Source organism: Melospiza georgiana, chromosome 31, assembly GCF_028018845.1.
Source record: "Melospiza georgiana isolate bMelGeo1 chromosome 31, bMelGeo1.pri, whole genome shotgun sequence".
Classification (NCBI taxonomy): domain Eukaryota; kingdom Metazoa; phylum Chordata; class Aves; order Passeriformes; family Passerellidae; genus Melospiza; species Melospiza georgiana.
The window spans coordinates 1,521,669-1,543,430 of NC_080460.1; the positions used below are offsets into that span (position 1 = coordinate 1,521,669).

Here is a 21,762-nt window from a genome sequence, read left to right on the forward strand (position 1 = left end):
GTGCTTGGGTAGTGTTTAGAGGGCTCTCAGGATGAGGGAAGAGACGAGGACTCCGTGTTTCAGAAGGCTTGATTTATTATTTTATGATATATATTACATTAAAACTATACTAAAATAATAGAAGAAAGGATTTCATCAGAAGGCTTGAAAGGAATAGAAAGGAATGGAATGATAATAAAATCTTGTGTCTGACTGAGAGTCCAAGCCAGCTGACTGATTGGCCATTAATTAGAAACAACCACATGAGCCCAATCACAGATGCCCCTGTTGCATTCCACAGCAGCAGATAATCATTGTTTATATTTTGTTCCTGAGGCCTCTCAGCTTCTCAGGAGGAAAAATCCTAATGAAAGGATTTTTTCATGAAACATGTCTGTGACAGGTGCTCATTGGTGTTGGGATTGATTCTCCATGCCCGAGCCACCAGAAGAGGACACAGGGAAGGGATAGGTTGGATATTGAGAAGAAATTTTTCACCAAAAGAATAATAAAGCACTGGGATGCTGTTCCCAGGCAGGTGGTGGAATCACCATCTCTGGATGGGTTTAAAAAAGCCTGGACATGGCACTGGGTGCTATGGTCTGGGTGAGGTGTTGGGGCACAGGTTGGGCTTGATGATCTCAGAGGTCTCTCCTAACCTCATCATTCTGGGATTCTGGGATTCTGTGAATTTATCACAGCCCACCAGAGCCCCTCTGGGGACATCCCTGCACCTGGCCCTGGAGTTATCTCTGCTCTGCAGCTGGGATAACCCGAGCATGGAGAAAAGCAGGGATTGGGCTCGGGATAATCCTCCCAGTCTGAGCCCCCAGCCCCTGCAGGGGGGCCTGGATTTCACCCCCAGCCCATCCCTGAGCAGGCAGGTCCCGACCCTGAGGAGATCCAGGGAAAACAATTCCCGAGGGAAGGTGGAGCGTGGCTGCTGGAACAAACCCGAGGTCGGATTTTGACTGTTTCAGCTGTTTTGCTCCAAACCAAATCAAAACAGCATGAGGGGGAGGGCCAAGCGGGAGGTTGGGGAGCAGAAAATGGGGAAAAGTCTCCAATTTCAGGAATTTCCAATTTCCAGTTTCCAATTTCAGGAAACTCTGCTCATCCTGGCTGCACCCACAGGGTAGGAGGTGGATCTGGGCACCCCAAAAAGGCACCTGCTGCTGCTTTCCAAGCAAAATTTCCAAGCAAATTTGGCTGTGCTCCCGCTGCCCCAGAGGTGAGGGAAACAGATTTCCAGAGTTTGTTTATTTTTAGTTTATTTTGGAACTTCTTGGGAGGTAAAGGACGCGAATTCCCCATGAGGGTTCTGTGCCCTGAGGGTCCCTCCTGTCACAGCCACCCCAACCTGGCTGGGGGTGCAGCTCAGCCCTTCCCAGCCCTTTTTTGCCAGGAATGCAGCCAAAGGAGAGCAGCAAGGAGAGCCCTGAGCCTCACGGGGATGTCGCTGTCCCTCGGAGGTCACAGCCCAGCTCAGCAGCACCAGGAGGAGCGAGGGCAGGGCCAGGAGGGACAGCAGCATCCCTGAGGACACAAACATCCCCCAGGGAAGCCAAAACCTCATGCCTGGAGATCCAAAATCCCAGCCCTGAGGGTCTTGGGCTGCTTCTCCTGAAAGGCAGGCGATGATCCTGCCCCTTTTCCAGCAAACCCCTCCTGGAGCTGGGGCTGAGCTTGGCACAAACCTGGCAGGGGAGAGCACCAGGATGTGAGCTCCTCCTGTCCTGGGAGAGCTCCAGGATGTGAAATGCTCCTGGGAGAACCTCAGGATGTGAGGCTGGTCCTAGGAGAGCCTCAGGATGTGAGCTCCTCCTGTCCTGGGAGAGCCTCAGGATGTGAAATGCTCCTGGGAGAACCTCAGGATGTGAGCTGGTCCTAGGAGAGCTCCAGGATGTGAACTGGTCCTGGGAGAGCCCCGGGACAGCTGGGACCTTGCTCCTGTCCTGGGAGAGCCTCGGGATGTGAAATGCTGCTGGGAGAACCTCAAGATGTGAACTTCTCCTAGGAGAGCCTCAGGATGTGAGCTCCTCCTGTCCTGGGAGAGCCCCAGGATGTGAATTCCTCCCGGGAGAGCCCCAGGACAGCTGGGACCCTGCTCCTGCAGGACACAGAGCAGGAAGGAGCAGCAAGGGCGGATAATCCCAGGGGAAATCATTCTGAGCACTCTCAGGGTCAGGCTCAGCATGAGCAGGGCCTGAGGGCAGCCAGGCTGGATTTTGGGGGGCAAAAGGGAGAACGAGCCCTTCTCGGGGGTCCCTGCTCTGCTCCAGCCCCGCTGCAGCTGCCGCGGGAGCAGCGCGGTCGTTGGGCTAATGAGCGTATGCAAATGAGCGTATGCAAATGAGGGTATGCAAATGAGCGCCGGCACGGAGCAAAGCCGATTTGCATCTGCTTAAATCGCGCCGGTGGCACCGCACGCGTGTCTGGCTGTGTGTGGGGCAGAGACAGCCCCAAACCCAAACCCAAACCTAAACCAAACGCGAACCTGAACCCGAACCCGAAGCCAAACCTAAACCCGAACTCAAACCCGAACCCAAACCCGAACCTAAACTCGAACCCAACCCCAAACCCAATCCCAAACCTGAACCCCAAACCCAAACCCAACTCCGAACTCAAACCCAAGCCTGAACTCGAACCCAAACCTAAACCTGAACTCAAATCCAAACCTAAACTCAAATCCAAACCCAACCCCAAGCCCAAACCCAGCCCCGAACCTAAACTTGAACCTAAACCCAAATGTAAACCCAAACCCAAACCCGAATCCAGCCCCAAACCCGAACCCAAACCCAAACCTAAACCTGAACTCAAATCCAAACCTAAACTCAAATCCAAACCCAATCCCAAGCCCGAACACAGCCCCAAACCTAAACTTGAACCTAAACCCAAATTCAAACCCGAATCCAGCCCCAAACCCGAATCCAAACCCAAACCTAAACCCAAAACTAAACTTGAGTCCAAACCTAAACCTGAACCCAGCCCCAAACCCGAACCCAAACCGAAACCCAAAACTAAACTTGAGTCCAAACCTAAACCTGAACCCAGCCCCAAACCTAAAGCCGAACCCAAACCTGAATGCGAACTCGAACCCAAACCTAAAGCCAAACCCAAACCCACTCCCAAACTTAACCCCAAACCCGAACCTGAACCCAACCCCAAACCTGAACCCACCTCAACCCCAAACCTAAACACGAATCCAACCGCAAACCCGAACCCAAACCTAAACCTAAACTCAAACCCGAACCTAAACTCAAACCCGAACCTAAACCCAAACCCAACCCCACCGCAGCCCCTCCGCGGCGCTGCCCGGCACGGGGGACCGGCCGGAGCCCCCCGCTCTCGCAGGGCCGGCTTTGGGGAGCAAACGCCGCTTTTGATGTGCAAATGAGCCCCGGCCGCCCTGCGCACCCGCCCGGTGCCGGCCCTGCCTCGCATCTGCCACCGGCCCCGAGCCCCCGGGGCAGGGGGACCGCCCGCGCTGTCCCCTCCCCTCCCGGGCCAGGCACGGACAGCTGGCGTGTGCCCGCGCACGGACCGGCTGCCATCCCCCGGGCGCTGCTCGTTACTCATTATGGGATCAAAAATCTGAATTCAAAAAGCGGCCGGGGTTGGAAACGCCCGGCAGCGGCAGCTGGGAGAGCAGCACGGCCCTTTGAGGCGGTACCTGCTGTCCCCAGGCGGGACAGAGCCGTGCCAGAGCTGTCACAGCGCTGCCAGGGACAGACAGACAGAACCCCAAAGCCTTTGTTCATCCCACAGCGCTGAGCAGCTCGGGGGAAACGCTGGGCTGGGGAGAGAGGAAACCTGCGGGGGTTTGCAGTTCCTGGGCTTGGGGTGTCGATTCCTGGGTTTGCCATTGCCAGGTTTGGTTTGGTCATTGCTGGGTTTGCAGTTCCTGGGTTTGGGTTGTCAGTTCCTGGGTTTGCCATTGCCAGCTTTGGTTTGGTCACTGCTGGGTTTGCCCATTCCTGGGTTTTCTATTCCCGGGTTTGATTTGTTCATTCCTGGGTTTGGTTTGGCCATTCCTGTGTTTGCCACTCCTGGGTTTGCCCATTCCTGGGTTTTCTATTCCCGGGTTTCATTTGTTCATTCCTGGGTTTGGTTTGGCCATTCCTGTGTTTGCCACTCCTGGGTTTGCCATTCCCGGGTTTGGTTTGGTCATTCCTGGGTTTGGTTTGGTTATTCCTGGGTTTGCCCATTCCTAGGTCTGTTCATTCCCACGTTTGGTTTGGGCATTTCTGGTTTTGTTATTTCTGGGCTTGCCCATTCCCAGGTTTGCTATTTTTGGGTTTACTTTGGTCATTCCTGGCTTTGGTTTGCTCAATCCTGGTTTTTGTTCATTTCCCGTAGTTCCATGACCTGGTTTGGTCATTCCTACTTTTGTTCATTCCTGGGTTTGATTTGCCCATTCCTGGGTTTGGTTTGGTTTGCCGATTCCAGGTTTGCCCATTGATGGGTTTAATTTGCTCATTCCAGGGTTTGATTTGCCCATTCCAGGTTTGCCCATTCCAGGGTTTGCTTTGCCCATCCCTGGGTTTCCAGGGCCCTGGGCAGGCTCAGTCTGTCCCCCCCTGGTCCAGGGTCTCTCCTAACCCTGTAACCTGCCCAGGGTGATGAAGGCTCTGGGCTCACTGACCCCCCCACCCCAGTGCTGATCACACCCAAAACCCCAGCTCAAGTGGGGCCTGAGCTGATTTTCCAGGAGTTTGAGGTTCCCAAGCCTCCCCCAGCAGAGGGAGGTGAGCACAGAGGGATCACATTCCCTGCACATTCCTGCAAAGCCTTTCCCCGTGACTGGGGCTGAAGGTCAAACCCTCCTCCTCCTCCTCAGGGACAATGTGGGGGTGGCTCCAGTGACCCTGAATCCACACTGGAGCTGCTCCATTCCCATTCCCAGGGACAGGAACACCCCAAGTGAATTTTCACCACCAAAGCTCCTGTTTAACACCTTCCATATTTAATTTATTTAGAGATTTCTCTACATTAAAGTGTTTTCATGCCAAGGCTTCTGCCCTCCCATCCTGAACCTCAGGAAAAAGAGACTGGACACAGCTTTGGGTGGAATGCACTGGAATCAAGTCGCTGCTGCAGCCACAGAGAACACGGGACAAACCAGAGAACTGCACATGGGGACGTCAGGGAAAGCTGGAATTTGCACATTCCAGTCATGTTAGCACCTTCCCAGACACTGCAGGGAGGTGCAACATGCTCTGCTGAGCCAGCCCAGGGCTCAGACTACGGGAAAGCCTGGAAAAAGCAAGGAATTGATGGAATTGTGCCAGCAGCAGCAGCGGGCCCAGAGCCTCAGCTGAACCTGTTGGAAAAAGGAACAACACGGAATTGCCCAGCCAGGACTGCAGAGTTTGGGAATGCTGAGGCAAATCTGTGCCTGGAGTGCAAACCACAACAGCTCCAGCCATGGCACACCTGGAGCAGGTTGGAAATATCCCTTCTGACATTAAAAGCTGCCTTTTTTATCAGCTCCTGTTGCCTTGTGTGTGCAGGCCATGGTTTAAAAGCTGAGCTCACACCAGCAGACCTAGGCCAGGTTTTAGGTTGGTTTTCAGCTCTCAGGATTCCCCTCAGCAGCAGCACAAAGCCTTGAAGCACCAACAGCTGTGGTGGCAATTCTGAGCCCAAACTGAGCTGCTGGTTCTGTTTGGCATCTCCAGAATCCAACCAAAAGAGGGTGAAGGAGGAAATTTACTCTGCAAACTTCAATTTAAAACTTGCAGTTCAATAATTAAGCTTGACCCTGGTAATTTCAGGTAGCACCTCAGTGGCCTTTGTCCTCTGAAAGGACAAGGACTTTTCCACCTTTGCTGGAAGTGTCACCTCCACATCCTTTCAGAATGTGCAGCCCTGCTTACAAACCTGCATTTTTCACCAAGGAAATGTTGTCACATTTGTTGCCACCAAGGAATGCAAGTTACATTTCCTCCTTCATTTTTTCTAACCCACGCTTTCAAAGTGAAGGTTTGCAATTTCTGGCCACGCTCAGCACCTTGAGAACCCCACAAAAAGCTCATTTCAAAGCCCAAAACCTCATGGTGGCTTATTGCACATTTTCACAGCATCCTCCTGGAGATGCAGCCTGTGGGAGAAGGGAATAATTTTCCAAACTGCTCTCAGCTGGGAACACCGCCACAAGTGTCACCTGCTGCTGGGTGGAGCTGGGAGGGCGACAGGGAAACACCAACACATGGAAAAGGAAACCAAACCACAGAGCAGGGGCACGAGGAGCCGGGCTAGTGCTTGGCATCCCGAGGGTAGAACTCGGCCAGGGTGCTCTGGGGGATCCTCTTGAGCATCTCCTTGGGGAAGATCCTGAGCAGCTGCCAGCCGATGTCCAGCGTCTCGAACACCGTGCGGTTCTCGTAGGGCCCTGCGGGGACACGAGGGGCAGGGAGTGGCACAAGGAACACCCTGCTGTGATCCCTGCCCCGCTGGCAGCTGCTGCCAGCCTTACCCTGAGCGATGAAGTTCTTCTCAAACTTCTGCAGGAACTCCAGGTACAGGAGATCATCAGAGGTCAGCGCTTCCTCGCCCACCACGGCCTTCATGGCCTGCACGTCCTTGCCGATGGCGTAGCATGCGTACTGGGGGGGAAAGGGGGCTCAGGGAGCCTGGCAGGGCCCTCAAACCTCATCATCATCATCATCACCTCATGCCACCCCTGCCACGCCAGGGACACCTCCCTCTGCCCCAGCTTGTCCCAGCCTGGCACTGCAGGGATACACGGGCAGCCACGGCTTCTCTGGGATTTCCAACCAGGAATTCTTTCCCAATCTCCCATCCATTCCTGTCCTCTGGCAGTGGTTTCCATTCCCTGTGTCCCGTCCCTCCATCCCTCATCCCCAGTCCCTCCTGGTGCTCCTCTGGGAATTCCAGCCAGGAATTCCTTCCCAATATCCCATCCATCCCTGCCCTCTGCCAATGGAAGCCATTCCCTGTGTCCTGTCCCTCCAGTTCCTCCCCAGCTCTCCTGGTGCTGCTCTGGGAATTCCAGCCAGGAATTCCTTCCCAATATCCCATCCATTCCTACCCTCTGGGAGTGGAAGCCATTCCCTGTGTTCTGTCCCTCCATCCTTCATCCCCAATCCCTCCCCAGCTCTCCTGGTGCTGCTCTGGGAATTCCAGCCAGGAATTCCTTCCCAATATCCCATCCATCCCTGCCCTCTGCCAATGGAAGCCATTTCCTGTGTCCTGTCCTCCCCAGATCTCCTTGGATCCCCTTCAGGCCCTGGAAGTGGCTCTGAGCTCTCTCCACATGAACACCCCCAGCTCGGCTGTCCCCTCCTCTGGAATCATCCACAATTCCTCTTCAAACTCCAAACCTCTCACTGAACACTCAGCCAAGGCTTAGTGAAAGCAGCCCCAGGAATGTTCTGGATGCCTCAGCTGGGCAGCCCAGGGGGTTCTGTACCCACCAGCTGGTTGGACACATCAGCGTGGTCCTTCCTGGTCATCCCCTCGCCGATGGCCGACTTCATCAGCCGGGACAGGGAGGGCAGCACGTTGATGGGAGGGTAAATCTGGGGGAGAACACCCAGAATTAACAGGAATCCTTCAAATTCAGAATAACCCAAAGCACCTTGAGAGCAATGAGGCACACACCTGCCTGTTGTGCAGCTGTCTGTCCACGTAGATCTGTCCCTCAGTGATGTAGCCAGTCAAGTCAGGGATGGGATGAGTAATATCTGTGAAAAAAAAAAAAAAAAAGAAGTTTTGAAAATTTTCAGCCTTTTTTATATCCATTTTAGCACTGAGCTGCAGGTTGCCAGGTGACTTCAGCAATTATTCCCTCCACAAATCCCAAGTGTTCTTGGATGAGCACCAAGCCTGAGCCCTCAAAGGGCAGAACATTTTTAGCAGAAAGCACCAAAACCTGGAGCAGGAAAGAAACCTAAAGGCCCCAGGACTGCTGTGCTGCTGGGTGACCCCAAGGCAGCTCTTGGAGATTTATTTCACACCCAAGATAACTCAGCTACCTCAGATGGCATAAAATCAGCAGGATGGCTTCTGTGATGGTGTTGGAAACAAAAAGGTTTTAATAAAAGGCAAAATAACAAACTCTTTACAGAGAAAATACCGAGCCAGGTGCAAGAGATTCTTCCTCCTGGTAAAACACCTCACAAAAGTGATTAATTTCTTTGTTCTCTTCTTTTTCTAGTGAATTGTCCAATTTGGAATCCTTAAATTTGAGGTGAAGTCCCCCAGGTTCTGTAAGATGCCTTTTTCACCTAAACCTCTAAACTTCTCTTTTTAGGGCACAAAGGACAGTTTTGTCACTCTGTCAACAAGAGGCACATTCCCACAGGGACTCAGCAATTAGTTCTCCTTTAGTTTGAGGTGAAGTCCTGAGACTTCAGAACAAACCCAGGTCCTATGTGAGGCCTTTTTCACCTAAACTTCTTTCCTTTTTAAGGGGAAAAAGGACAGTTTTGTCACTCAGTCAATAAGAGCCACATTCCTACAGTGAATTCCCACACCAATTTGCTCTCCTTAAATTTGAGGTGAAATCCCCCAAGCCCATGAGATGCCTTTTTGACCTCATCAAGGAAAGAAACTTCTGAGCTTCTTTCCTTTTTGAGGGAACATGGGACAGTTTTGTCACTCTGTCAACAAGAGGCACAATCCTACAGGCACTCACCAATTTGCTTTCCTTAATTTCACCTTGAGGTGAAATTCTGAGACTTCAGAACAAACCCAGGTCCTATGAGAGGCCTTTTCCACTTAAACCTCTAAACTTCTTCCCTTTTTAGGGCACAAAGGTCAGTTTTGTCACTCAGTCAACAAGAGGCACATTCCTCCAGGGACTGGAGGCACATTGCGACATTTACTCAGCAATTTGCTCTCAAGTTTGAGGTGGAGTCCTGAGACTTCAGAACAAACCCAGGTCCTATGAGAGGCCTTTTTCATGGAGGAAAGAAATTTCTGGGCTTCTCTCCTTTTTGAGGGGACATGGGACAGTTGTGTCACTCAGGAGGCACATTCCTACAGTGACTCACCAATTTGCTCTCCTTAAGTTTGAGGTGAAGTTCCCCAGATCCTATGAGAGGCATTTTTCACCTAAACCTCTAAACTTCTTTCTTTTTTGAGGGGACAAAGGACAGTTTTGTCACTCAGTCAACAAGAGGCACATTCCTCGAGGCACAATCCTACAGTGAATTCCTACATCAATTTGCTGTCAAGTTTGAGGTGAAGACTTGAGACTTCAGAATAAACCCAGGTCCTATGAGATGCCTTTTTCATGGAGGAAAGAAATTTCTGGGCTTCTCTCCTTTTTGAGGGGACATGGGACAGTTTTGTCACTCAGGAGGCACATCCCTACAGTGACTCACCAATTTGCTCTCCTTAAGTTTGAGGTGAAGTTCCCCAGATCCTATGAGAGGCATTTTTCACCTAAACCTCTAAACTTCTTTCCTTTTTAAGGGCACAAAGGACAGTTTTGTCACTCAGTCAACAAGAGGCACATTCCTCCAGGGACTCATGGCATATTCCCACAGGGACTCAGCAATTAGCTCTCCTTAAATTTGAGGTGAAGTCCTGAGACTTCAGAACAAACCCAGGTCCTATGAGATGCCTTTTTCACCTGATCAAGGAAAGAAACTTCTGGGCTTCTTTCCTATTTGAGGGGACAAAGGACAGTTGTGTCACTCTATCAACAAGAGGCACATTCCTCCAGGGACTCGAGGCACAATCCTACAGTGAATTCCTACACCAATTTGCTCTCAAGTTTGAGGTGAAGTCTTGAGACTTCAGAACAAACCCAGGTCCTATGAGAGGCCTTTTCCACTTAAACCTCTAAACTTCTTCCCTTTTTAGGGCACAAAGGACAGTTTTGTCACTCAGTCAACAAGAGGCACATTCCTCCAGGGACTGGGGGCACATTGCGACATTTACTCAGCAATTTGCTCTCCTTAAGTTTGAGGTGGAGTCCTGAGACTTCAGAATAAACCCAGGTCCTATGAGATGCCTTTTTCATGGAGGAAAGAAATTTCTGGGCTTCTCTCCTTTTTGAGGGGACAAAGGACACTTTTGTCACTCAGGATGCACATCCCTACAGTGACTCACCAATTTGCTCTCCTTAAGTTTGAGGTGAAGTTCCCCAGATCCTAGGAGAGGCATTTTTCACCTAAACCTCTGAACTTCTTTCCTTTTTAAGGGGACAAAGGTCAGTTTTGTCACTCAGTCAACAACAGGCACATTCCTCCAGGGACTGGAGGCACAATCCTACAGTGAATTCCTACATCAATTTGCTGTCAAGTTTGAGGTGAAGACTTGAGACTTCAGAACAAACCCAGGATCTATGAGAGGCATTTTTCACCTAAACCTCTAAACTCCTTTCCTTTTTAAGAGGACAAAGGACAGTTTTGTCACTCCATCAACAGGTGGCACATTCCACAGGAACTCCAGGCACATTTTCACAAGGACTCACCGTCGTTGGGCATGGTGAGGATGGGGATCTGGGTGATGGAGCCGTTCCTGCCCTCCACACGCCCGGCACGCTCGTAGATGGTGGCCAGGTCGGTGTACATGTAGCCAGGGAAGCCTCGGCGCCCAGGCACCTCCTCCCGAGCTGCTGACACCTGGACAGCCACAAAAAATGTGAAAAAAAAATGAGTATTTAATTATTAGATTTCGGCAAATATTCAAATGAATATTATATGTGTTGTGTTAGAAAGTTATGCTGTGTTAATTCTCTTAAAATTATAGTTTTAGGTTATGAGAGGAATGGTGGATTTGTCTTTGCAAACGAGCTGTGGGGCTGCTGGGAGATAAAAGCAGCACTGGGAGATAAAAGAAACAATGGGAAGGATTCCACTGATGGATGAATGGAAAAAGAGATTTGCTTTTATAAATAAACTTTAGGTTTGCTGATAAATGAAATTAGACATTGAAAGATGAAAGAAACAATGGAGAAGAAAAGCCTCTAAATTCTGAAAGAATTAAAAATTAAAAGGGAAAAAGAAATCTTCGAGAAATCTTCAGTATCAGGCGCATTGAGGAGTCTGAACCTCTCAAGTACCTCAGCCAATGGGGAAAAACCCCTAAATTCATTAAGAATTAAAAATGAAAAGGGAGGGTTATACATTAGAGAGGAATCTTTGGGATCAGGTGTTCCAGGGAGTCTGAACCTCCAAGTACCTCAGCTAATGGGGAAAAAACCCTAAATTCATTAAGAATCAAAAATGAAAAGGGAGGGTTATACATTAGAGGGGAATCTTTGGGATCAGGTGTTCTGGGGAGTCTGAACCTCCAAGTACCTCAGCCAATGGGGAAAAACCCCTAAATCTGTAAGAATTAAAATGAAAAGGGAGGGTTATACATTAGAGGGGAATCTTTGGTATCAGGTGTTCTGGGGAGTCTGAACCTCTCAAGCACCTCAGAAATGGGGAAAGAGAGAAGGGAAATGTGGCTGGAAATTGGGATAAAAAGGGAGGCTGCATCCCAGGCTGCTCCAAGCCCTGTGTCCAACCTGGCCTTGGACATTTCCAGGGCTGGAATTGCCACCAGTGAAATAAATCCCAGCCCACCAAGGATCACCAAAAATCCTCACCGGCTGCTCCCAACCATCCCAATGAACATTAATTCCAACAGTTCGAGCAGCAGCTCAGCTCCTCACTTCAGAGCACCCCTTTCTGCCAACACCCCCATTAATTAACACCTTAATGAGCACACACACCTCTCGCAGAGCCTCAGCATAGGAGCTCATGTCTGTCAGGATGACCAGCACGTGTTTCTCACACTGGTAGGCCAGGAACTCTGCCGTGGTCAGCGCCAGCCGAGGCGTGATGATGCGCTCAATGCTGCAACACAAACTGCTGTCACCTGCAGGGACACCTGAGAGCCACCCCTGGGGCTGCCTGGCACCACTGCAGCTCCAGTGCAGCCCCTGCAGCTCCAGTGCAGCCCCTGCAGCTCCAGTGCAGCCCCTGCATGTAGGAATGATGGGGGGTAGCACGGTTGGGATGGATGGAGATGAGAGATCTCTGAAGCCAGGGCGTGGAATTAGGGGTTTATTGCAAAGGGCCCTGCTGGGAGCTGCCGGGCACAGCTCAGAGCAGCCCCAAATAGGGAGGGAGATAAAGAGTGTGGTGAAGAGAGAATGAGAGAGTGAAAGAGAGGATCAGAGGACAAGATTCCTGTTACAATACAATAAATCTTCTTCTGGTCGTGGAATTTGGGGTTATTGCAAAGGACCAAGTGCAGGGCCCTGCTGGGAGCTGCAGCCACAGCTCAGAGCAGGCTGAGAGAAGAGAGGGGTAGAGAGGATGAGAGGGTAAGAGAGTAAAAGGGTAAGAGCTAAGAGAGCAAATTTCCCATTCCAATACAATAAATCTTCTTCTGTGTTGAATATTCTGATTCTCACTAACCAATCTAGTACAAGATACAAATCCTACAGCATTTCCATACAGCCTATAAGAATCACTACATTACCATCCTGTGTTACATTTTAAACCCTAAAAACTCCTCTTTGGGCCCCTTCTGTCAAGCTGTAGGGTCTGCTCTGAGCCTTGGAGCTGTCTGCAAGCAGAGGGTGTTGTTCCATCCAAAGGGGATCACCTTCAGCCAGGCACACCATTGTTTTCCAGTTGTTCAGTAACTGAGGGATCTCAAAGCTTGCTTTCATTTCAATCTCACTTATAGTTTCCATAATCTCAAAATCTTTTGCCAGGCAATCATATTTATAAGGTTTTCCTGTTTCATCTTCCCCATCTTCCTCTTGCACCTGGAGCAGCATTTTAGCTGCACCACCAGCACTGCACTCGCAGCTCCATCAGAATTTCACTTCCAGTGTTGCTGCCACAAAGCCCCACCCCACAAGTGGCACCTGCACAACCCCCCCAGAAGGCTCTGTGCCCCCCAGGTGTTTGTCCTGCCCCCTCAGGGGGTGCCACTCACGTGGGGTCGTTGGCCAGGTTCAGGAACAGGCACACGTTGTCCATGGAGCCGTTCTCCTCAAAGTCCGACTTGAAGAACCGAGCGGTTTCCATGTTCACCTAAAGCACAGCTCTGCGTTGGACCTGGCTCATTTCCCCACCAATTAAGGGCTGATGAGCTTATTAATAACCCACTGCAAAGATCTCCAGCCATCAGGTTCCTCTACGCTGTCAGAGTGAGGAAATTCTGGAATTCCAGGCTGGAGATCAAGTCTGAGGTGTTTTATCCTGACCAGCCAGGCTTTGTTGGAATCATGGAATGGTTTGGGTGGGGAGGGACGCCAAAAACCCTCTGTGGGAATCCACAAAATCAGAGGGTTTTGGGAAAGCTGCAAAAGGCCTCAGAGGCAGCAGAACTGTGATCAGAGCTAAGCAGCAGCCATGAGATTGGTCAGCAGAGAAATTATTTAAACTGTAGAAAAGCAAGGACAAATAGAACAATGGACTGTGTATTAATGCTTGTCTAGAATAACTCTCTAAGCTGCAGAGAAGTTTATCTAGAGAGATATTGGGAAGGTTAAAGATTAACAATGGAGTTCTGTTCATTGTGTTTAAGGCTCACAAGCAGGGACTGTATTTGAAATAATCAAGCATTGTTTAACCAAAGGTACCTGTGCTTATAGTGGTTGGACAGAACTACTGTCAATATAGAATATATACTATACAGATATAAATACTGTCAGTGTGCTTTTGCTTTGTGTGATTGGTCAAAAACTTTTAAAGTGAGTTGTAACATTAAGTTTTTTGGCCTGCTGCCTGGGATGTGAGCTGCTGGCATCTTCCCACTGTCAAAACCATGGAATGGGAGTGATGCTGGAAAATAAAACAGCTCAAGGCACGTTCCCAGCAGTCCCATCTCGTTCGCATCTGGAAATCATCACCCTCTGTAAAAAATCACCCTGTGTAAAAAATCACCCTGTGTAAACAGTCACCCTGTGTAAATAATCACCCTCTGTAAACAGTCACCATCCAGTGCCATGGGCAGGGACACCTCTCACCATCCCCAGGGTGCTCCAAGCCTCACCCAGCCCTGCACACTCCAAGGATGAGGCAGCCACAGCTTCTCTGAGCAGCCTGTCCAGAGGCAGATCCAGCCTTGGGGATTTTCACCCATTCTTTAATTCCACACACACACACACAAAAGCTGCTCAGGCCTCAGCCACTCTCAGAATGTCTCTGATTCCTGCAGCCCAACCTTCCCCCAGCTCTGTGGGCTCACCCCCATGGCAGCAAAGACGATGGCAAAGTTCTCCTCGCTGTAATCCATCACATCTTTGGATTTCTTCACCAAGCCAGCCTGGCGACAGATCTGCGCTGCGATCTAGGCAAGAAACACCCCGAGGTTTGCACCTGATGCTGTCCCACAGCCCAGAATTAAATTTATTTTGGCTCCCACCAGGTTTCGAGCAGCTCTGAGGGCCTCACCTCGTTGTGGGGCAGCCCAGCAGCTGAGAAAATGGGGATTTTCTGGCCCCTGGCAATGCTGTTCATGCCATCGATGGCAGAAATGCCAGTCTGGATCATTTCCTCTGGGTAGATCCGGCACTGGGGGTTGATTGGCTGGCCTGTGGAATTGTGGAGAGAACACAAAGTTACTCCCTGGACACTTAAAGAGCATCTTTCAAACACTGGAGGAAATTTTCTGCTCCCTCATCTCCATGCACGTGGGTAATTTAATTAGAATTTGGTCATACATATACTCAAAAATGAGTGGAAACCCCAATATGACACCAACAGATCTTCACCTGCACCTGGTCACACCTTTCAAGACACTGCTGTTAAATGCTCATTTCAGGGGTAAAAATTATGGAAAACTCTGCCAGGTTATCAGAATTTCACCTTTAGATGCTGTAGATTAAGTTTTCAAATAACAAAGAGCGTCTTTCAAACATTGCAAAAAAGTTTTTCGTAATTTAATTAGAATTTGATGCCATACACAAATTCAAAAAATACAAATCCCACTGTGACACCAACAGATCTTTAGCTGCACCTGGTCACACCTTTTGATCTTTCAAATTTTGATCTTTCAAAATTCTGCTGTTAAATGTTCATGTCAGTGGTAAAAATGATTTAAAACTCTGCCAGGTTATCAGAATTTCACCTTTAGGTGCTGTAGATTAAGTTTTCAAATAACAAAGAGCATCTTTCAAACACTGCAGAAAATTTTTTCTCCATCTCCCTGCACTTGGGTAATTTAATTAGAATTTGGTGCCACACACAAACTCAAAAATGAGATTAAACCCCACTGTGACACCAACAGATCTCCAGCTGCACCTTTCACACCTGACCTTCCAAAACTGATGTTAAATGTTCATGTCAGTGGTAAAAATGATTTAAACTCTGCCAGGTTATCAGAATTTCACCTCAAATAACAAAGAGCATCTTTCAAACATTGCAGAAAATTTTCTGCTCCCTCATCTCCCTGCACTTGCATAATTTAATTAGAATTTGGTGCCATTCACATACTCAAAAATGAGAATAAGCTCCTCCCAAGGTAGATCTCGTGTTGTAATATATAACAAATAGAGTTAGTTCTTGTGTTCAAAGATATAAATTCAGCTGGAACACACCGGGTTTGATTTTATTCCCCCTCAGAAAAAAAGGATTAAGAACAAACCCATAATGTCCAGGAAATCCTCAGCCAAGACAATGGGACCTCTGTCTATGGGTTTTCCTGACCCATTGAACACTCTGCCTATAGGAAAGAGCAAGAAAAAAAATGAGAATTATTGTGAAAAGCAGATAAATTTGAATAATTCTGTTCACTACCCACATCCACAGGTAAATCCTCACCAAGCATGTCCTCTGAGACCGGGGTCCTCAGGATGTCCCCAGTGAACTCACAGGAGGTTTTCTTGGCATCAATCCCTGAAGTGCCTTCAAATACCTGCAAATTCAGCAGGAAAAATAAAAATTAACCACAGGAAAGGAGTTTTGTGCTTCACAAAGTAACTCCTGAATGCTGCTTCACCTGCAGCCTCAGGGCACAAAGCAGGAGCTGCTCTGAAAGGGCTGCAAGAGCTGGTGGAAAACACCACAAAAAATCTTGTTTTTTAAAAAAAAATCCTGAATTTTATCAGCAACAGCCACCAAACCTGGTGTAATTCCTTGGATGTCAAGTGGCAAGTTCTTCAGATTCAATAATGTGAAAAAGAAAAAGCTTTCTAGGAGAAATATTTAAAATATCAGCATGGGGATGATCTGGAATTCAATGCTGCAAATTCCAGGGGGTTCCATTAATCCAGCAGCAAAGGAATCCAGGAGGGTGGAAATAAATGGAAATAAATCCAGTGATAATGGAAACAAAAATGTCATTGGGCACGGTCAGAAATGTTCTCAAATTATCGATGCCACCTGCACTGGAACAAGCAGGTGATTTTGTTGTTTCCATTGAAAAAGAACAAAGCTCCAGGCAGGTTTGATTTGGTTTGGGGCTCATCCTGATGAATTAATGATGGAAAAGAGCTTCCTAAAAAATCCTAAATTCTATCAGCAACAAGCACCAAACCTGCTGCAATTCCTTGGATGTCAAGTGGCAAGTTCTTTGGATTAAATAATGTGAAAAAGAAAAAGCTTTTTAGGAGAAATATTTAAAATATCAGCACGGGGCTGATCTGGAATCCAACACTGCAAATTCCAGGGGGTTCCTTTAATCCTGGAGCAAAGGAATCCAGTGGGGGTTGGAAATAAATCCAGTGGGGTAGAAATAAATGCAGTGGGGTGGAAATAAATGCAGTGGGGTGGAAATAAATGCAGAGGGAGTGGAAACAAATGCAGAGGGAGTGGAAACAAAAATGTCATTGTGCATGGTCAGAAATTTTCTCAAATTATCGATGCCACCTGCACTGGAACAAGCAGGTGATTTTGTTGTTTCCATTGAAAAAGAACAAATCTCCAGGCAGGTTTGATTTGGTTTGGGGCTCATCCTGATGAATTAATGATAGAAAAGATTTTCCTAAAAAATCCTAAATTCTATCAGCAACAAGCACCAAATTTGGTGCAATTCCTTGGATGTCAAGTGGCAAGTTCTTCGGATTCAATAATGTGAAAAAGAAAAAGCTTTTTAGGAGAAATATTTAAAATATCAGCACGGGGCTGATCTGGAATCCAACACTGCAAATTCCAGGGGGTTCCTTTAATCCTGGAGCAAAGGAATCCAGTGGGGGTTGGAAATAAATGGAAATAAATCCAGTGATAATGGAAACAAAAATGTCATTGTGCACGGTCAGAAATCTCCTCAAATTATCGATGCCACCTGCACTGGAACAAGCAGGTGATTTTGTTGTTTCCATTGAAAAAGAACAAAGCTCCAGGCAGGTTTGATTTGGTTTGGGGCTCATCCTGATGAATTAATGATGGGGAAAGAGCTTCCTAAAAAATCCTAAATTCTATCAGCAACAAGCACCAAACTTGGTGCAATTCCTTGGATCTCAAGTGTTTCCCACTTCCAAACTCTTCAGATTCAATTATGTAAAGATTTTTAGAAGAAATACTTAAAATATCAGCATGGGGCTGATCTGGAATCCAAGGCTGCAAATTCCAGGGGGTTCCTTTAATCCAGCAGCAAAGGAATCCAGTGGGGGTTGGAAATAAATCCAGTGGGGTGGAAATAAATGCAGTGGGGTGGAAATAAATCCAGTGAAAATGGAAACAAAAATGTCATTGTGCATGGTCCGAAATGTTCTCAAATTATCGATGCCACCTGCACTGGAACAAGCAGGTGATTTTGTTGTTTCCATTGAAAAAGAACAAATCTCCAGGCAGGTTTGATTTGGTTTGGGGCTCATCCTGATGAATTAATGATGGGGAAAGAGCTTCCTGCTCCTACCTGAACCACAGCTTTGGAGCCACTGACTTCCAGCACCTGCCCGCTCCTCCTGGTGCCATCGGGCAGGGTCAGGTGCACGATCTCGGCGTACCTGGGGAACTGAGGGGGGCACAGGGAGGAGGGAAGGGGTTAAACTGCAGCCAGAAAACAAAAATCATCACCCTCCCAACCTAGTTTCTGAAAAATTACTCTGTGTTTTTATGAATAATTTATCATCTGAATCAAACTCCTGCCCAGGATATGAAATCTCTAAAGTGGAAGGTGTTTCTATGTGAGTGTTTGGATGGTTGGAGAGGCCAGAATTAGTTCTGAAATCTCCAAATTGTGGCAGAAAGACTCAGTGCAGCCTCTGCACAAGAAGAAAAACCTGTAGATTTGCCTGAAAAAAAGCCAGGAGTGTCCACAGCTTCCTTTTCCAGATGTGGAAACAGAAAGGTTGGGAGCAAAGCAAACAGCTTTCATTCAGCTTGGGAATTAATTAATCATCAGCATTCCAGGGTTTGGGAAAACTCAAACTCTGCTTCCTTCCTTCCTTCCCCCAAGAAAGGAAAACTCAAACTCTGCTTCCTTCCTTTCCTCAAAAAAGGAAAGAAAAACTCAAATTCTGCTTCCTTCCTCTCGCCAGGAAAGGAAAGAAAAACCCAAATTCTGCTTCCTTTCTCCCTCTCCTCCTGCCTCAGAGGAATTTCCCACTCCCATTCATCCCAGCAGTCAGAAATGCACCAAGGTGGCTCCGGGGAGCTTGCCAGCAGGTGGATTTCATCTTTCCCAGCTTTTCCTGGCAATTCTCCCTCCAAAATCTCCATCAACAGCTGAGAATTTACCTTAACCTGGTCCAGGATAACCAGGGGCCCGTTCACACCTGACACGGTTTTGTAAGCTGCAAAAAAAAGCACAGGGCAGGGTCAGGAATGGGAACTTCCTCAGGAACATCCCAGACCCAATTCCCACATCTCAGACCCAATTCCCACATCCCAGACCCCAATTCCCACATCCCAGACCCCAATTCCCACATCCCAGACCCCAATTCCCACATCCCAGACCCCATTTCATTCCATTTTCCAGATTCCATTTCCCACATCCTAATTCCCATTTTATCCCTTCCCACATTCCATTTCCCATTTCTCACATCCCAGACCCCATTTCCCACATCCTAATTCCCACTTCATCCCTTCCCACATTCCATTTCCCATTTCATTCAATTTTCCAGATTCCATTTCCCACTTCCCATTTCCTACTTCCAATTTCATCCCTTCCCACATCCCATTCCCCTCTTCCCCATTCAATCCCATTTTCCAGATTCCAGTTCCTACTTCATCCCTTCCCACATCCCATTTCCCACTTCCAATTTTATCCCTTCCCACATCCCAGTTCCCATTTCTCACATCCCCAGGACCCCAAATCCCAGTGGGGACACCCAGAGCCCCAGCAGGACCCCAAATCCCAGGATCCCAAATCCCAGTGGGATCATCCAGAGCCCAGCCAGGATCCCAAATCCCAGTGGGGCCAGCCAGGATCCCAAATCCCAGGATCCCAAACCCCAGTGGGGCCACCCAGAGCCCAGGCAGCACCCCAAATCCCAGCAGACAGGAATGGGGAATGGGTTTTGGAACAGGAACAAGCAATAGGATTGGAAACAGGGAATGGGAACAGGACACGGGGAAATAGGGAATGGGATGTGGAACAGGGAACGGGGACAGGACTGGAAACCAGGATATAGGGAATGGGATTGGGAACTGGGAATGGAAACTGGGAATGGGAAATGGAAACCAGGATATAGGGAATGGGATTGGGAACTGGGAATGGAAACTGGGAATGGGAAATGGAAACCAGGATACAGAAACTGGGAATGGGAAATGGAAACCAGGATATAGGGAATGGGATTGGGAACAGGAAATGGAAACTGGGAATGGGAAATGGAAACCAAGATATAAAAACTGGGAATGGGAAATGGAAACCAGGATATAGAAACTGGGAATGGGAAATGGAAACCAAGATATAGAAACTGGGAATAGGAAATGGAAACCAGGATATAGGGAATGAGATTGGGAACTGGGAATGGAAACTGGGAACGGGAAATGGAAACCAGGATATAGGGAATGGGATTGGGAACTGGGAATGGAAACTGGGAATGGGAAATGGAAACCAGGATATAGAAACTGGGAATGGGATTGGGAACTGGGAACGGGATTGGGAACTGGGAATGGGAACAGCACTAGGATCAGGAACAGGGAACCAGGATATAGGGAATGGGAACTGGGAAAGGGATTGGAAACAGCATTGGGAATGGCAACAGGGAATAGGAATGGGAACCAGGAATGGGACACAGGACACAGGGAATGGGGTTGGTAACAGGGAGTGGTATTGGGATAGAGGGAATGGGATTAGTAAAAGGGTATGGGGCTGGGAACTGGGATATGGGAATGGGATAATCAGGAATGGAACTGGTAATGGGAACTTGGATATAGGGAATGGGATTGATAACAAGAATGGGATATTGGGATATAGAGAACGGGGCTGGGATAGCCAAGAACACGATTGGGAACCAGGATTGAGATCCAGGAAACGGGGTCGGGAATGGGGCCAGGATATCGGGAATAAGAGCAGGGAATAGGGCAACAGGAATCGGGAATGGGATTGGCAACAGGGAATGGGATAGAAGGGAACGGGATAATCAGGAAGGAACCAGGACCCAGGGAATGGAAAAGCTGACCCTGGGTGAGGCATTTGATGTGGAAAGGCTGACCCTGAGTGAGACATTCCACCCCGTGACTGTCCCATGAGCTCTCCTTCCTCAATCGGCCTCTCAGGAAGGCAAATCTCTCCCACGGCAAACCAAAAGCAGCCCGGAACACTTCCCATTTTCCCAGTGCAGGGAAAATCCAAATCTCCACGGAAAACCCTGCGGTGCCCCCGGCCCCAGCCCTGCCAGCAGCCTCTGCTCCAGGCAAAGCCCTGAACTGCAGCGATGGGTTTGGCTCCCAAACCTGGCGGAGATTCCCAAGGATCCGTGACCCAGGTGCTATTCAGGGCACAGGCAAAGCCATTTTATGTAATTACAGCCATAAAATCACCTTCAAGCACTCTGATTTCTCCTCACTGCGCTGCCAGAAAGCGATTTCACCAAAGCCCCGCATTTCCCCTTTTTTCACCCGATTTCTCAATTCAGCGTTAAATACAGACACCATCCCACCGCCAGCACTTCCAGCTCCGGGAACAAACCCCGGCTTTCGGGAGGGACACGGGCCGGGTTAATTACGGTGTTAATTAGGGCGTTAATTAACCCCGGCTGCTCTGAGGGGGTGGGCGAGCCGGCACTGCGGCCTGCCCGGGCCCGGCGCTGCAGCCCCCGAGGCGGGCGGATCCCCCCTCCCGCAGCCCCCCCGGGTCCCCCCGCACTCACTGAGGCGCGGCTGGGACAGGAAATCGCGGGTCAGAGCCGCCGCCTGCTCGCGGGGCCCGCCGGGCCCGGCGCCGTTCACGGCCCCGCGCAGCGCCCGCACCGCCGCCATGTTGGACCGGCTGCTAAGGGGGGCGGATGCGCATGCGCTGTTATAGCGAACACAGGGACACGCCCAGTGACGCACGGGACACGCCCACTGACGCACGGGACACGCCCACCCGCGGGGAGGGGCGGGGCCGGAGCTGTCCCAGGTCCTGAAAGGGGAAGGGGAAAAGGAAAAGGAAAAGGAAAAGGAAAGTCAAAAAGGGAAGAGGAAAGGAAAAGGGAAAAGGAAGAGAAAGAGCAAGAGGAAGAGGAGGAGAGGAAGAGAGAAAAGGGAAAAGTAAAAGGAAAAGTACAAGGAAATAGGAAAGGGAAGGTGAAGAGAAAAAGGAAGAGGAATAGGAAAAGTAAAAGGAAAATGAAAAGGACAAGGAAATTGGAAAGAGAAGAGAAAGAGGAAAAGGAAGAGGGAAAAGTAAAAGGAAGAGGGAAAAGGGAAAAGAAAAGAGGGAAAGGGAAAAGGAAAAACACAAGGAAAATAAAAGAAAAAGGGA

General features: G+C 49.0%; 2 protein-coding genes across 2 annotated transcripts in view; one reads left to right on the top strand and one right to left on the bottom strand.

Annotated features, from left to right (window-relative positions):
• UNC5D (unc-5 netrin receptor D) overlaps positions 1-21,762 on the top strand; it is a 340,661-nt gene that overhangs the window by 54,975 nt on the left and 263,924 nt on the right. The gene's annotated exons all lie outside the window — the stretch shown is intronic.
• ATP6V1B2 (ATPase H+ transporting V1 subunit B2) lies at positions 4,927-21,282 on the bottom strand. The gene is made up of 14 exons (XM_058042510.1): positions 21,167-21,282; positions 18,588-18,643; positions 17,764-17,862; positions 15,729-15,822; positions 15,553-15,630; positions 14,361-14,500; positions 14,155-14,256; positions 12,898-12,995; positions 11,678-11,801; positions 10,430-10,580; positions 7,606-7,688; positions 7,419-7,523; positions 6,458-6,587; positions 4,927-6,373 (listed from the first exon to the last, which is right to left on the bottom strand). The coding sequence occupies exons 1-14, from the start codon at positions 21,273-21,275 to the stop codon at positions 6,237-6,239; spliced, it is 1,506 nt and encodes a 501-aa protein (XP_057898493.1). The 5' UTR covers positions 21,276-21,282; the 3' UTR covers positions 4,927-6,236.

Coding starts and splice junctions, on each gene's coding strand:
- ATP6V1B2 (XM_058042510.1), bottom strand. CDS start 21,275: ATGGCGGCGGTGCGGGCGCTGCGCGGGGCCGTGAACGGCGCCGGGCCC. Junction 15,631..15,728: donor GGTCTCAGAGGACATGCTTG/GTGAGGATTTAC, acceptor TCTTTCCTATAG/GCAGAGTGTTCAATGGGTCA. Junction 11,802..12,897: donor AACCTGGCCAACGACCCCAC/GTGAGTGGCACC, acceptor TTTGTGTTGCAG/CATTGAGCGCATCATCACGC.